The sequence below is a fragment of the Hemiscyllium ocellatum genome, chromosome 12 (genome assembly GCF_020745735.1).
Source record: "Hemiscyllium ocellatum isolate sHemOce1 chromosome 12, sHemOce1.pat.X.cur, whole genome shotgun sequence".
Taxonomy (NCBI): domain Eukaryota; kingdom Metazoa; phylum Chordata; class Chondrichthyes; order Orectolobiformes; family Hemiscylliidae; genus Hemiscyllium; species Hemiscyllium ocellatum.
In genome coordinates this window covers 42,941,235-42,958,734 of record NC_083412.1, presented here as the reverse complement: position 1 = coordinate 42,958,734, position 17,500 = coordinate 42,941,235, and the positions used below count along the sequence as shown (strand labels likewise).

General features: G+C 40.2%; 1 protein-coding gene across 1 annotated transcript in view; it reads left to right on the top strand.

Moving 5' to 3' along the window:
* The window catches only part of pdk3a (pyruvate dehydrogenase kinase, isozyme 3a), a 61,061-nt gene extending 49,404 nt beyond the window's left edge, over positions 1–11,657 (top strand). The window contains exons 10-11 of the mRNA XM_060833524.1: positions 7,250–7,363; positions 9,449–11,657. Of these exons, the coding sequence (XP_060689507.1) occupies positions 7,250–7,363; positions 9,449–9,592 (258 nt within the window). The 3' untranslated portion in view covers positions 9,593–11,657. The remainder of the gene's footprint in view (positions 1–7,249; positions 7,364–9,448) is intronic.
* Positions 11,658–17,500: the final 5,843 nt, after the last annotated feature.

Below are 17,500 nucleotides of genomic sequence, written 5' to 3'. Positions count from 1 at the left end.
TTTGCCAATTATTTCCTTACACATATAAACAGAAAATATCAGTATCCATAATGCAGAAAAGAAAATAGTTAATGGAGAGATAAGTATTGTTATTTTTGTAATATAAAACACTCAACCCCATAAGCCATACGAGCAGAAATTAGTCCATTCAGCCCATCGAGTCTGCTCCACCATTCGATTAGCCCCATTCTTCTGTTTTCTCCCTGTGATCTTTGATCCTTTTGATACTCAAGAATCTAACTATCGTCAGTCTTAAATATACTCAATGACCTCGCCTCCACAGCCCTTTGTGGCAATGAATTTCATAGATTCACCATTCTCTGGCTGAAGAAGATTCTCCTTATCTCTGTTCTAAAACGTCTTTCCTGTACTCAAAGGCTTGGGTCCTAGTCTGTCCTACCAAAAGAAACATCTTCCCAACATCTACTCTGTTCAGGCCATTCACTATTCTATATGTTTCAATTAGATCTTCTCTCCTGCTAAACTCGATAAAGTATTAACCCAGAGTCCTCAAATGTTCCTTTATGTTAAACTTTTCATTCCTTGGACCATTCTCGTAAACCTTCTCTGAGAACGCTGCGGGGCCAGTGCATCCTTCCTGAGATATTGGGCCCAAAACTGCGCACAATACTCAAAATGTGGGGTGACAAGAGCCTTATAGGGCCTCAGAAGTACATCCCTGTTTTAATATTCAAGTCCTTTCAAAATAAATACCATCATTGCATTTGCCTTCCTAACTGTTGACTCATCCTGCAAGTTTATCTTGAAGGAATCCTGGACTAGAGCTCCCAAGTCTCTTTGCACTTTGGAACTTCTGCGTTTTCTACCTATTTAGAAAATAGTCCATGCCTCTATTCTCCCTACCAAAGTGCATAATCTTGCACTTTCCCAAGTTGTACTCCATCTGCTGCTACTTTGCCAACTCTCCTAATCTGTCCAAATCCTTCTGCAACCTCCCCACCACCTAAATGTTGTCTGTCCCTTTACCTATCTTTGAATTATCTGCAAACTTAGCCAGAATTCACTCAGTTTCTTCATCTAGATCATTAATGTATGAAGCTAAAAGTTGTCCCAACATTGACCCTTATGGAACACCACTTGACACCGGATGCCACCCTGAAAAGGATCCAAGTGTACTATTTGCTTTCTGCCAGACAGCCAAGCTTGCACCTTGCCTCTGACTCCATGGGCCCTTATCAGTAGCTGCCTGTGTGGCACCTTGTCTGTCCAGGTAGGTAACGTCCATTGGCTGTCTTTGGTCTAACCTGCTCATTATTTCCTCAAAGAATTCTAGCAGATTTGTCAGGCATGAACTCCTGTTGATGAAACCATGCTGACTTTGCCCTATTTTACTGTACACTTCTAAGAATTGAGAAATCTTATTCTTCACAATGAGTTGCAGGATCTTATCCATGACAGCCCTGGCTATTAGCACTTTGTATTGAGTTTGTATCAAACTGTTAGCATTTCTATCAAAGGTGTTGGCTGGACCCAGACACTTTGGTTGGCACTATACACTACTTGTGTGTATTCTGTCCCACACATGCCTTAAACTAATCAACTAAGTTGTGAGTGCATTGTGCTGGCATTCTGGTGGCCCCAGGCAGTGTCTGTATTTGCTCTGCTGTCTCTCTCCATAGTGTGGTCCAGCAGTTATCTTGTGTGTCAAGTGTCCAACCTATGGCTCAGCAGCCATCTTTTGTGTCTGTGTGCCTAGTGTCACCCTGCCCCGCGCCATCTCCCACCTCAATATGCTCCTCAAACAAGGCCTCCTTCAATGCAAGTGATATACTTTATAGGTAGATGTTGCGCCCTCTGAATTATTCTGCCAAGTCACTCAATGATCTACTGCCTAAAATTTAAAGGAGTGGTAATCTCATTAGTTGTGTCTGCTAGTGGGGAGTCGACCTGGACAATGGTGGGTCCTTGGGGGTGGTGTGAATGTTTGGTACGTTTGGTGTGGAGGTCAGGTTGGGTCCTGCTTGGGAGAGGTTGGTTCCACTCTGGTGGGGTCATATACTTTGTTGCCTTTCAGCAAACTTTCAATCAGCTCTTTGGTTACCCCAGAACTGTCGTGAGTGACCTATTGGAAATCTTGTTTCTAAAAAACACCTTTTTTTTTCCTGGGAATTGGATGTTTCTACCTCACAATTCTTGAACTCAGTGTGCTTTGAAGGTTGTGTTCTGCCTTCCTGGTACATTTTTTTTGTATAGGAAGTGCATGTAGAATTGCAAATCTTCCCTATCCGTTCCCTCTGGATGAATGCAATTTTGTGTCTAAATTGGGTCACAGTAGGGAGAAAAGGTTTTGAAGGTTTTCTTAAAGATTAGCTATTCATTTGAATGTTTAACATAACCATTATAGATGACTGTCAAGACATCAATATTTTCAGCTTTCCATCAGTTTAGTGACAAAAAAGCCTGGTTGTACATCTCTCTGCCTCAGTTCTCCTTCCTCTGGGGAAGGGGTGGCTAGGTGACAGTCTAGAAGTATAGTTGGGCATGAGTAAGACAAGTTTGTGATCAGTTTACTGTTACTTAATAGTTAAATTGGACTTTTACATACATAATTTTTCATGAGTAATTGTTTTCCTACTTTGATATTTCTAAAGTGTCCATTATAAATGGATGTTTTCTGAGGGTTCCAGTTGTAAAGGAATTGCTTGGTTGAAAATTCTCTGTCCCTGGCAATTCTTTTGAAATGCACTACTGGGTTCCCAGTAGTCCATAGGTGCAGCTCCTATCTGTGCTGGCATAACAACTGTCTGGCCAGTGGAAATTCTGTGCCTGTTGTCAGTTTTTCGGGATGAATTGCAAATTGATGTTTGGATTGGTCCTTGGTGCTATTCTAAATGACTGACTGACGAAATTAAGAAAAATGAATGCTATCTTTTTTATGCTGATTTCTTAGATTGGCAGCCAGTTAGGTACCAAATATATTTTTGGGTTACTTGAAAAATTTCAGGTGATTTTAATTGCAACTTTCAACATGCCCCAGGTATAAGTCCTGGAGTTAGAAGGAGAAATTTATTAGTAATAGAAAAAGAAAACATAATGACAGGATTCCATGGTTTGAAACAAACAATGTTCCTTTATTATGATGCAAGTTAGAAATAATACAGTCTACAATGCATGTGCAGCTATTTCTAAGAAGCAGTATTAAAGTGTTGTAAAACTTGGTATAATGCAATGTTCAGATCCATACATCAAACAGCAAATGTGATCAAGATAGAGACCATGGAATTCTCTTTAAATCTCTCTTATAAGCCACCCTAATGTCAGGATTTTCCTTTGGCCCTAGATTCTGGGTAATCCAAGATGGAGGACGGGAAAAATTTCTGGCTGTAACAGCTGCTCCTTTTTTGAAGTTTTTTAGGTGTTGGAGGTGATTTCCTCGAATTCCAGGAGCGATTACTGTTTTATGTGCTGCTGCATTGTTTTGGAACTTTTGGAGAAAACAAAATTAAAACCACAGCAATTTTAAAAGGGAGAGGTATAGACAAAGTAAGCACATAGTGAGCTCAGTGCAGGAGAGAGAGAGAGAGAAAGAAACTAGCACCAGAGTGAACCTGCAAGTTACTGCCTTTGCTGGTTGAATTCATGTATCGCTGGACATCGGAGTGCGTCTGCGGAAACCAACAAACAGTGAAATTTACAACTGATCTTGGAGGAACCTGTTTAGGAGAGGTCGCAGCCCAGAAACAGATAAGTGAATAGTTTAAACTGTGGCCGACAGAAATCTCTATTTCTCTGCCTATAGATGCTGCTGGGAATTTCTCACCACTTCTACTCTTTTAAAAGTTGAGCATGAGTACTGTTTTACTGTTTTGTTGGTTGGCAGTTCTGGGGCTGGGTTTCCGATCAGGATGAGCTGTGTAAAGTCCGACGAGTGTGAAGGGAACGTTTCATGGATTTCATGGATTGTCAGGGGGTAGAGAGAGTGTATCTCTGCTCCATGGGATATCAGGCAAAGAAGGAGATCTTGGGTCTGGGGAGGTCAGGCTAGTGGTGTGTTATGGACATCAAGAGTGAGTGTTTGGTTCTGGCAGTGTCACATGGGATACATAGCAGATATAAGTGGTCAGAGAAGCTGGTTTTGGGGGATTGGTTTAATAGATAGCTAGGACTGGGAGTAGATTTTTATTTCTGTACCCTTTCCTGGTCAAGCTTAAGTTCATTAGAACCTACCAAAGTTCCTGATTTTGGGCTTTTCAGGATTTTTCAGATGCAGAGGAAATGTCTATCAAACATTTCAATTTCCCAGGCAAGTCCACTGTCTACTTTCTCTGGAATTCTGTGTGGTTCCAAATCACTATTCCAGTCTGTGCTGCTTCAATGTCATTGGAATATTTGAGCCACTGGCCAATTACATGTTCCATGCTGTGGATTCCCACAATTTTCAAGCTGATCTTGGCATGCCATTTTCTTCAAAATCTTTTATCATTACAGGCTTGTTCAATTCTTAACACTTAGCTTTCCTGGATATGGAGGGGCATGTTAAAAGAGTTAGTAACCAGCAATAAACTAACTTGTTGATAAAGTTGCAAGATTTTGTCTCAAAGTTTAACCTTCCAGAAACGATTCATGTCTTGGGTATTTTGTGCATAACAGTGAAGTATGGATTGGACGAAGAGTCATAGAGATGTACAGCACGGAAAAAGACCTTCAGTCCAACTTGTCCATGCTGACCAGATATCCCAACCCAATCTAGTCCCACCGGCCAGCACCCGCCATATCCCTCCAAACCCTTCCTATTCATATTCCCATCCAGATGCCTTTTAAATGCTACAATTAGAATAGCCTCCACCACTTCCTGTGGCAGCCCATTTCACACACGTACCGCCCTGTGCATGAAAACGTTGCCCATTACGTGTCTTTTTCTCTTTACCCTCTCACCCTAAACCTATGCCCTAGAGTTCTGGACTACCTCCCCCCCCCCCCCCCCACCCGGGAAAAAAATTCGTTGTCTATTTATCCTATCCATGCGCCTCTTAATTTTATAAACCTCTGTAAGGTCACCCCTCAGCCTCCAACATTCCAGGGATAACAGCCCTAGTCCCCAAGGTAGCACGATGACTCAGTGGTTAACCCTGCTGCATCAAAGCGCCAGGGACTCTGGTTCGATTCCAACCTTTGTCGGCTGTCTGTATGGAGTTTAAATGTTCTCCCTGTGTCTGCGTGGGTTTCCTCCAGGTGCTTCGGTCTCCTCCTACAATCCAACGATGCGTAGGTCAGGTGAATTGGCCATGCTAAATGGATGTATAGATTAGGTACATTAATCAAGGGTAAATGTAGTGGAATTGCTCTGGGTAAGTTACTCTTCAGAGTAGTTGGTGTGGACTTGTTGAGCTAAAAGGCCTGTTTCCATACTGTAGGGAATCTAATCTATTCAACCTTTTCCTATAGCTCAAATCCTCCAACCCTGGCAACATCCTTAAGTCTTTTCGGAGCCCTTTCAAGTTTCACAACATCCTTCCGATAGGGAGGAAACCAGAATTGCCTGCAATATTCCAACAGTAGCCTAACCCATGTCCTGTACAGTCGCAACATAACCTCCCAACACGTGTACTCAATACTCTGACCGTTAAAGGAAAGCATACCAAACATTAGTCTTCACTCTCCTATCTACCTGCGATTTTACTGTCAAGGAGCTATGAACCTGTACTCCAAGGTCTCTTTGTTCAGCAGCAGTCCCTAGAACCTTACCATTAAATGTACATGTCCTGCTAAGATTTTCTTTCCCAAAACGCAGCACCTTGCATTTATCTAAATTAAACTCCATCTGCCACTTCTCAGCCCATTGGCTTATCTGATCAAGATCCCAATGTAATCAGAGGTAACCTTCTTTGCTGTCCACTACACCACCAATTTTGGTGTCATCTGCAAACTCACTAACTATAGATGTTAAGCTCACATCCAAATCATTTATGTAAATGACAAAAAGTAGTGGACCCAGCACCAATGCTTGTGGCACTCCACTGGTCACAGGCCTCCAGTCTGAAAAACAACCCTCCACCACCACCCTCTGTCTTCCACCTTTGAACCAGTTCTGTATCAAAATGGCTAGTTCTCCCTGTACTCCATGAGATCTAAACTTGCTAACCAATGTCCCACAGAGAATCTTGGTTAATGCCTTACTGAAGTCCATATAGATCACATCCACCACTCTGCCCTCATCAATCCTCTTCGTTACTACTTCAAAAAAAACTCACATGAGACATGATTTCCCACGCACAACGCCATGTTGACTATCCATAATTGGTCCTTGTCTTTCCAAATACTTGTACATCCTGTCCCTCAGGATTCTGTCCAACAAATTAAGCACCACTTGCTCACAGGTCTATAGTTCCCTAGCTTGTCCTTACCACTTTTCTTGAATAGTGGTACCACATTAGTCAACCTCCAGTCTTCCGGCACCTCGCCTGTGACTATCGGTGATACAAATATTTCAGCAAGAGGCCCAGCAATCACTTCCCTCGCTTCCCACAGAGTTCTGGGTTACACATAATCAGGTCCTGGGGAATTATCCATTTCACGACATCTAGCACTTCCTCCTCTGTAATATGGACATTTTTCAGGATGTCACCATCTATTTCCCTACAGTCTATATCTTCTATGTCTTTTTCCACAGTAAACACTGATGCAAAATACTTATTTAGTGCCTCCCCCATCTCCTGCGGCCCCACACAACGGCTGCCTTGCTGATTTTTGAGGGGCCCTTTTCTCTCCCTAATTACCCTTTTGTCCTTGATGTATTTGTAAAATCCCTTTGGATTCTCCTTCATTCTATTTTCCAAAGCTATGTCCCCTTTTTGCCCTCCTGATTTTTCTCTTAAGTATACTCCTACTGCCTTTATATCTTCTAAGGATTCATTCGATCTATCCTTTCTACACCTGACATGTGCTTCCTTTTTCTTAACTAAAACCTCAATTTCTTTAGTCATCCAGCATCCTGTATACTTATCAGCTTTTCCTTTCACCCTAATAGAAATATAATGTCTCTAAACTCTCGTTACCTCCTTTCTGAAGGCTTCCCATTTTCCAGCCATCCCCTTACCTGCGAACATCTGCCCACCAATCAGGTTTTGAAAGTTCTTGCCTAATACTGTCAAAGTTGGTCTTTCTTCAATTTAGAACTTCAACCAGTTACTCTTATAATAAGTGTTGATATTTTAAAATTTATCTTAAAAACATTTCATGTAATTCATGCATACATCATTCTCTAAAATTGTTTTGTTATTTTGTACAGGCTGGATTTGGATATGGCTTGCCAATCTCCCGCCTATATGCTCGTTATTTTCAAGGGGATCTCAAATTGTACTCCATGGAAGGAGTAGGCACGGACGCAGTCATTTACCTGAAGGTATCTTACGACGCCAGTAAAGTTTTCATGTTTTTTGAATCTGCTGAGTCCACTCCAAACACACGCGGGCAGGCAAGTTTTACTGTCCTTCGCAGCAAAGGTCGACCCTTGGCGCATTGCGAACTCTGTGCCACAGTCTGTGATAGATGAAGGGAGCCACACTAGGTCTAAAGCATCATTTTATTTGGGCAATTATCCAGAGTGTTCCACCTGTGGATGCTTCACCTTAATTATACAATCATGACAAAGAATTTAGGTATGGGATGTGACCAGTATTTTTTATATTCAGAATGCTTGCACCAAGTTCTTTGAGTTGTTCAGCCTGGAGTTTTAAAATATTTATTCTTGTAAGAAATTTATATTTGCCTTCCCCATTCTGGACAGTTCCTGTCTATGGAACCATGTATTGATGGAGTCAGTGCATTTAACAAAATACGTTTGGATGCGAGCATAAGAGGTATAATTAGTAAGTTTGCAGATGACACCAAAATTAGATTACAACAGGATTTTGCATTCCATTTTGTTTTTAAGAAGTGCCCCTGCTTGCTGCTTTCCATTCTTCGGAATTCTTATTGTAAGTAAGGAGTCTGTCGATGAACAGCTAGAGGTAGGAGGATCGACTTCAACACTCATTTTTAAATTAAATTTACATTACAACAGCCCTTGCCACATGCTTCTGCACTGTCAGGATGCAAGGGTACAGCCCCAAGAGCGACGAATGAACTTCAAAATATGATGAAGTTGAACATAGTATTTGAAAGAGTAACTATGATTCTAGATTTAAATAAAATGGATTTCAATGGAATGAGACAGTAAATCCACAGGAAATTGGATAAATCTGTTGATGGATAAAATAGTTGTGTGATCAAAAGGCATTTAATGGAATTCAGGACAAGTTTATTATCCTGAATGAGCTTTACTTGCCACAAAAGAAGCAAGAATAAGTTAAGAGGTAAGCGACAATGTTAAAGCAAAAGATTAAGCTCTTAAAACATGTTAAAAAAAGTAATAAAATTAATTTTTTTAATTCCTGAGTAGAATTTGAGAACACTTAAAAGGGTGTGAGGTCTTGCACTTTGGCAAAAAGAATAAAAGCATAGACTACTTTCTAAATGGTGAGAAAATTAGTAAAGCCAAAGTACAAAGGGATCTGGGAGTGCTAGTCGAGGATTCTCTGAAGGTAAACATGCAGGTTGAGTCCGTGAATAAGAAAGCGAATGCAATATTGTCACTTATCTCAAGAGGGTTGGAATATAAAAGCAGAGATGTGCTACTGAGACTTTATAAAGCTCTGGTTAGGCCCCATTTGGAGTACTGTGTCCAGTTTTGGTCCCCACACCTCAGGAAGGACATACTGGCACTGGAACGTGTCCAGCGGAGATTCACACGGATGATCCCTGGAATGATTAGGTCTAACATATGAGGAACGGCTGAGGATCCTGGGGTTGTATTCATTGGAGTTTAGAAGATTAAGGGGAGACTTAATAGAGACGTACAAGATAATACATGGCTTGGAAAGGGTGGACACTAGGAAATTGTTTCCATTAGGCGAGGAGACTAGGACCCGTGGACACAGCCTTAGAATTAGAGGGGGTCAATTCAGAACAGAAATGCAGAGACATTTCTTCAGCCAGAGGGTGGTGGGCCTGTGGAATTCATGTGGAGGCCGGGACGCTAAATGTCTTCAAGGCAGAGATTGATAGATTCTTGTCTCGAGGAATTTAGGGCTACGGGGAGAACGCTGGTAAGTGGAGTTGAAATGCCCATCAGCCATGATTAAATGGCAGAGTGGACTCGATGGGCCAAATGGCCTTACTTCCACTCCTATGTCTTATGGTCGATGTTTAGTTGTCTTTGCAAACTAGATGGGTGAGGTTGCACAAATGAAATTAAACAGCAGATCTACCATTATTTAACTGCAGGTTGGCAGAGGCCCGAGGGGCTAAATGGCCTGTTTTTGGTTTTCAAATTTTTGTATCGTGTGAGAGTACAATCACTGACCCAAGGCTACTTTCTTCTTTAAAAATGTACTGCATTGTTTTCTACTTACACATTTATTCTTCAAATATTTTTCTGTTCATATAGGCTTTGTCAAGTGAGTCATTTGAACGACTTCCTGTTTTTAACAAATCAGCTTGGCGGCATTACCAGACCACTCCAGAAGCAGATGATTGGAGCAATCCTAGCAGTGAACCAAGGGATGCTTCCAAGTACAAAGCCAACCGGTAGTCCTGCTCTAACCTCAACCTTGAAGACCAGTGTTCTATGTACACCATATAAACTAAGCTATATGTGTTTATAACCTTGGAACCATCAAGAACATGTGGCGAGTACATAATTCTTCTATTGATTATTGAAGCTTCTTTAGTAAGATGTGGAACACGTACAAGGTTAATGGAAAAAGCTTGTAATTCAAATGCGGTTTTGCACTTTAGACTGTACTAGCCTTTTTTCTAAAAAGTGTTACATTGATGTTTTAGCCTCTATAGTTCTATAATATTTTATTAAAATACTCAACTGCTGAATGCTGAAGGAGCCTCTGCAGCTGAACAATGATTCTACAGAGCAGCGCTTGAAATCAAGCTTTTTAAAATGGTCAGCATTATTTGTCAAAGGTATGTAGGAACGTCTGAGTTATTTTAATATACAAAAAGGTGTTGGGAATTTCATACAATTTTAAACAGCTTTATTTTTCTGGTCAACTGAGGGTTTGCTTTTAATCCTGTTAAAATCTGCTTAAATTTGACTCCCATTGTTCAAAATTAACAGTAAATTTGCAAAAATATAAGAACTCCACACATCTTCCACTATTAAGAAATGAGAAATCTAAAGAAATGTGAATCAGGATGGATTTCACTTTTTTTTTGGAACTAGTGCAAAATCTTGTCTAGATTGCGGTTCTGATTTTATTTTCACTGAAAGTTGCAAAAGGATTCTTAGTAATTTGTTTATTCAGTGACAATCCACTTTCCAATGGGTGAAAGTTCACAGGGTGAAATTGCCCAGAGTAAAATTGGTCAGGCCTACTTGATAGCTTAGAGGGAGCTTTTGATTTGCATCATACAAGACTGTTGCTATTAACAGTTCAAAAATAAAATTATCCTTTCTGAAATAATTTTCCTTAAATTAAAAGTTTAGAGACTGGTTTTAGCAGGAGAGTATCAAACTGCTGATTTTGCACTCCACCTGGATATCAGTTTGACCAGCTAAAAGCAAATTTGGGGCGCATGTGTAAACTAGTGTTCAGTTCACGGCTACTAGTTTTCCACTCTGCCACAGTTGAAAGTTACTCCCCACGAAAGAATTTCTAGCAGATCAATGAGGTTGCATTTTCTAAAAGAAATGAGATTTGATGTAATAGATAAGAGACATTGGGTGGACTGTGGGTGGAGAACAGTGTGTAAATCAGGTTAAAACCAGTAGGGCAAGACTTACCTCCTATTCTAGCTGATATAGGCTCAGATCATGTCTCTTCACCTTCCCCACAGTAAAGATGCACAATTCTTTTCTGTGGTTTGATAAATAATTGCCAAAGATCTACATTTTGTCAGGGATCTCATGAAGAAGGATATCAGTTAGAATTTGTTCAGTCTCATTCTGTAGGAAATGAATATGTCAGCCCAGTCTGGATTGCAACCGGCTCGACTGTCAATTGCATGCTCACAAGTGCTGTGTTTTGAATGATTTATTTATATAGTATGCACCAGCTGAAAGAACAAAATGTCTCAACAAGATGTTAATCGCAGTTGGTGTGGGTGGGTGGTGTTCTTTTGTTTTAGCTAATAAAAGTATTCATTTCCCATTACAAATATTCTTGATGTTCATCTGCTACTAGAGTTGTAATGTGTCAGTAACAAAACAAAATCATATTTCTAAGTACTGATAGTTTCTTTCTATTGCACTATTTTTAAGCTATTAAAATATATGTCATGATGTGATAGTTATAAAGTGGATTATCTGGCAGAATACATAGGCACAAGTGTTGATGCAAATAAACATGGTCTCAACTGACCTTCAACTTGGCCAAAATGTGTTTAGGAAGTGAAACTGATTACAAGCCAAAACTTCCATATTTTGGAAAAGGACTCGTCTAAGCCTTCAGATTCACAAAAGAGCTGTTCTTTTTGTCTCTTCACCATAGATGTTTGGAGTTGGATCATGTCAATACTGAAGTTATTCCTTGTGTATAAAGACGATTGGCATTTCAAAATACATGCAAGGCACTTGATTTGTGGATTTTCATAAAATGTAATCCTGAAAAGATTAATATAAATCTTGATCTTTTGCAACGAAACCACAATGTGACTGACTTATTCACGGTAAAACAGTGGTTTTAATGTTTGCCAAAGTGACCTCTTTACTGATAGTTGTTCTATAGTACAGAACAAGGATTACTGAAAAAGGATACATCTTGTTGAAACTGTTTATCTTGCACTCATCAAGACAAATCACAAGAAATACTGAAGTGAAAGGAAAACAACATTGGTGCCAAATGAAATGAAAGTGCTGACTGGTTGGCATGTGGAACCTGATACATGCATTACTGTATAGACTGCCCTAGTTAATGATGATTGTCTGTTTACTATCAGCCTGTTTAAATTTTAAACCATATTGCTGACTGAAACAGATGCACTGAATGTACATGTTATTTCTGTTTGCAAAGAATGGGGCACGGTATATCAATATATGTAGCTTCCAATGTGTCACACTCCAAATCCAACTGACAATCCTGAATTCACTGTCAGCAATATCTCAAAGTTTGAGTGATGGATAAAGGCTAGCTGTTTGATGCTACTACTAACCGCAAGTGGTGTTCGCCATTTACCAGATGCTGTCATCAAGGCAAAAAGGCACTGTGTCTATCTCACAAATGGTAACGTGCATTGTGAATTTCAATGTAAGTCTGGTGCTCATTGGGTAGACTGTGCATCCTAAAGATGGATCATATTAAGCAACATAATCCTTAGGCTATTCACGGCAACCAAGGTAGTGACTGTGCCCAACCAGGTCAAAGTGAGTGCTGCAAATACTGGAGATTAGAATCAAGACTGTGGTGCTGGAAAAGCACAGCAGGTCAGGCAGCATCTGTGGAGCAGGAAAATCGATGTTTTGGGCAAAAGCCCTTCATCAGGAATGAGGCTGCGAGCATCTGGGGTGGAGAGATAAATGGGAGGGTAGTGGGGCTGCAGGGAAGGTAGCTGAGAGTGCAATAGGTGAATGGAAGTGGGGGTAAAGTTGATAAATTGGAGGGGAGGGTGGAACGGATAGGTGGGAAGGAAGATAGACAGATGAGATGGGTCATGAGGACGGTGCCGAGCTGAAGATTTTCCTGCTCCTCAGATACTGCCTGATCTGCTGGCTTTTCCAGCACCACACTCTTTGACGGTGCCCAACCAGCCCACGCTTGCGAAATACGCAACTGTGTCCAACATAAGATGTGATTCTCCAGCTGGGACAATGTTTGGTACATCATCCCGAGTGTGCAGTGTTATTGTGTGAACAATCAAGTTACGATCGACAGCTGGACTTGCATTGTGACCCACTTAGAGGTAATGAAAGCTACCTACATTAACACTCAGGACCCTGTTCTTTGCAGGCAGAAAAAAAATGTAAACAAACCTCCTGTTACACAGCAACAAAATAGATGACAGTCCAACTCTTTGAGAAATGAATCAGCCAATGCCCTGATCAATAAAGTGCCATCTGCCTTATTTCATGTTTTAAAAATCCTGACCGTTAACTTTCCCACATGTGAGGAGTAATATACAATATATTTTTACTACTTAACCATAATGTAATAATGTACAAATTAAGGTCTTTATCAAATCTCTGCTATTTTTTGCCAATATATCTCTGAAATGTTAAATGGTTTAATTATTTCAATACATTTTTGCTGGCTATTTGGTGAAAATCGCATAGTTTGAGCAATAGCAAAGTTTTGACTGTCTACTTGGCCAGTATTTCTGATCATTCACAAGTTGTGAGAGTGTAAAGTACATGGAATTGGAGTCACTTCATTTAAATTTCTGCTCCTAACTGACAAAGTTATTTGTGGTTTCAGAAAAATCTGCTATCTTATTTGGGGCAGGTCTTGATGTTTTAGTAATGTAGCACTTAAACGGCCCATTCTACATCATTATAGTTTTTTATTGTAATTGAGAATTGTCAATCAGGAGAAATGTTCAAATGTGCTGCCAACTTAACACACTATAGCCCAATGTTCAGATAAAGTTTCGTGTCTGTTATAGATGCAAATTTACCAGTCTTTGAGTTATCGCACTTATTTTGCATAAGCCTTTAATAAGGAAAAAAACACCTTCTACTGAAGGAATGTCAGCTTTTATGTGAATATTTGAAGACTGTTCCATCGACCAGTGCATGATACATGGTATGTTAGGGTTTTCTTTTGTGGCAAATTAACTCAACCTCTGTGAGAGCCAGAACTTCAAAACAAATTATACTTGTGTTCTAATTCTACAGCCAACAACAAACATCTAATTAAGGCATTGTAGTTTAAGACAAGCTATATACCAGTGACTGTCCTGCCACTTGTTAAATACTATTTTCAGACTTCAACTGTGCATCACATGCAACTTGATGCTCTTGAACAGGATGTCGACAGATGACGACACATGTAACAAATGTTCATTGTTTGACTCTGTGCATTTGGAGCTGGTAAGTGGTGGTGTAGAGTTATTTGGTTGGAGAAGTTCAACAGTTCTAACAAAGTGTTTTGCCTATCTCTACAGGTATTTCTACTAATATAACTTTGAGGTGAGCGTTCTGTTTTTAAGGATCTTTTAAATGAAAATCACAATTGAGTCCATATTCTACTACACTAATACTTTCAAAGGAAACAGTATTTTGTATATAAAAGAAACAGATTTTTAACATTCATTTTGAGGAATTTAAATATTTGCAGAGTATTCTAGTTAAATGTATGCAAATCTTTGACCTCAGGAGAATTATGTTGAAAGACTTCTAAATTTGTTTAACAACATCAGAGGTTGCTAATGCATTCTCACGTTTAAAATTGCAATTTGAGTCCAAGATGAGAGTGGCACTTTTTAAAATGTCAGGTGCTTACCTTGATGTAGCTCTAGCTTATCCTCCACTTCTTAATTAATAAATCTCATGAAAGTTGTTATGTGGTCCTGTTTTTCTCTGAACAAAAGTAGTTTTGTGCATTCACAGCATTAATTTCAAGAATTTTTTTGCAAGGTTAACATTTAATTAGTTGAGGCATTCATTGTCTACTACCAAACATTCCAGAATGATGTTCACCAGTTTCCCAATTGAAATGTGGTTTGTACGTACAATGAGCAGCACAATAAATACTTTGTGGTGTTTAAATAATAACACACTGAAAATGTTGTTCACTACCTGTGAAGAAAGAAATTGATATTTCAGGTGGTTGATAACCCTTCATCAAGCTTAACTGAGACTTTAGTCCACCATAAATTTCATGTTCTATACTTTGGTATTACTATGAATTACTACTTAAATATCTCACTGTGAAGAAATATTAGGAAAATGCTTAGAAGTTGTAGCTTTTGGTAAAAGATTTTCAAATGCAGGGTATGGAAATGTGACTTTTTGATCTAATAATGCTTGATAATAACTCCCTAATACTCAATAGTTTGGGCTCTACAATCAATAGAGAACACTTAGTGGTTATTATCACTCTCATAATATTGGGCTGGATTTGGAGTCAGTTCAATTCTGCAGTCAAGTTAAAGAATCCTCAGTAGTTCAGCAGCAGATTTGTTATACAGAAGTTGCTGGAAAAGCTCAGCAGGTCTCACAGCATCTGTGACAAGAAATCAAAGTTAATGTTTCAGGTCCAGTGACCCTTCCTGAGAACTGATGGTAGCTAGGAAGATGTCAATTTGTATGCAGAAGATGGAGTGGGGGACAGGTAAGGGTGAAATGATAGGCAGGGATAGAGCCCAAAGAGAGAGAGAAGAACAGTTGGACAGATAAAGGAGTCTATAACAATCTGGTTGGGAAGGTGAATAGCAATGAATGGAGCAGTCAGCCAGACTGCGCTTTGTTTCCCCAGTGTCAAGGAGACCACATTGTGAGCAGCACAATGACTGGGTGACAGCTTCACAGAACATTTATATTCAGCCTGGAAAAAAGACCCAGAGCTTCCTGTTGCCTGCCACTTTAACACACCACTCCGTACCCTGGTCAGTATCTCTGTTTCAGGCTTGCTGCAGTGCTCCAGCAAAGCTCAGCGTGAGCTGGGAGAACAGCACCTCATTTTCCATTTGGGGACCCCACAGCCTTCTGAACTCCAAGTTCAATAATTTTAAGACCTGAACTCTCCCATGTCCTAGCTCCTTACTCCACACACCAGGGTTTGTTATCACATAGTCTGCCAATAGTCTACCTATTGTTAACCACTAACAGTCTCCATTAACAACTATTCACCTTCCCAGCCAGATTGTTATCGACTCTTTTGCCTGTCCAACTATTCTTCTCTTTCTTTGGGCTCTATCCCTACCTATCATTTATTCCTTACCTCCTCCTCCCTCCCTATCTTCTGCATATAAAATAACAATTTCCTGGCTGCTATCAGTTCTGAGGAAGGGTCACCACCCCCAAAACTTTAACTCTGATTTCTCTTCACAGGTGCTGCCAAGTCTGCCAAGCTTTTCCAGTAACTTCTGTTTCTGTTTTGGTTTCTGATTTACAGCATCAATAGTTCTTTTGGTTTTTAATCACAGAAATTTTCTTTCAGTCAGCAAACCAGGAAGTATTTACAGCTAAATGTCATTTTAATCCTCAAATTTGATGCAGAAAAATAAATAGTTGAAACATGCACATATTGTGACCAAGATAAATTTAAGACTGGCCAAGTGAGTGGGAAAAGAGGCAGATGGAGTGGTGGGGTCTGTCTGATCAGAATGGAACGTTTACAAGTTCCTGATGTCAGGATAGAAGCATTGAGTTGGAAACAGGATCTTGGTGCTGATAGCATGCAGCAGCTAGCAAATTGGATGTTTTTGTATTCAGTGAATACTTATTAAAGCAGGTAATGTGGTCTTCGTGGTTGAAGATGAGTCAGTTGGAACTGTTTGTCATCACTAGGAAAGTTTATTGGAAGAGGGGAACAAGAAGCTGAGCATTGCTGACGATGTCAAGGATGACCAAGGGATGCTGGAGGGCCATTGATTGGAGGTCTAGAGTCACAGAACAAAACATGGTTGTGCTGGTAGAACATGTCCTGTCTAAACCTATCAGTCAATTTCTAATCATCTGTATCCCTCTGCTCCCCTCCTACTCATGCACCTGTCCAGTCGCATCTGAAATGAATCTACCATGCCTGCCTCTAGCACCTCTACTGACAATGCATTCCAAACGTCCACCACCCTCTCTATGAAGTACTTGCCACGTGTATTCCCTTTAAACTTTCCACCTCTCGTTATTGAATCCTTCACCCTGGGAAAAAGCTTCTCTATCCACCCAGTCTATACCCTTTATGATTTTGTAAATCTGAATCAGGTCCCCCTTTTTTCTAATGCAAATAAACCTAACCTACTCAACCTCTCTTCATAGCTAGTATCTTCCATACCAGACAATATTCTCCTAAACCTTCTCTGCACCCTCTCCAAAGTGTCCGCATCCTTTTGGTAATGTAGTGGCCTTTTGGTCATGTAATGGAATTGTACACAGTATTCTAAATGTGGCCGAACCAATGGCTTGTACAATTCTAATCTGACTTGCCAGCTCTTATACACAATACCCTGTCCAATGAAGGCAAGCATATGCCTTCTTGACCACTCTATGCACCTGTGCAGCAACCTTCTGGGTATATTGGACCTGCATTCCCAGATCTCTCTGCCCATCAACTTTTCCCAAGGCTCTTCCGTTCATTGTAGAATTCGCTCTAGAATTAGTCTTGCCTAAATGCATCACCTCCCATTTGTCTGGATTGAAATCCATCTGACACTTTTCCACCCAACTCTCCAGTCTATCTATATCCTCCTGTATTTTCTAACAGTCCTTTATGCTTTCTGCTACTCCACCAATCTTCTTGTCTTCTGCAGACTTGCTGATCATACCAACAGTGCCCTCTTCCAGATTATTTATATATATTACGAACAACAGTGGCCCCAACACTGGCCCCTG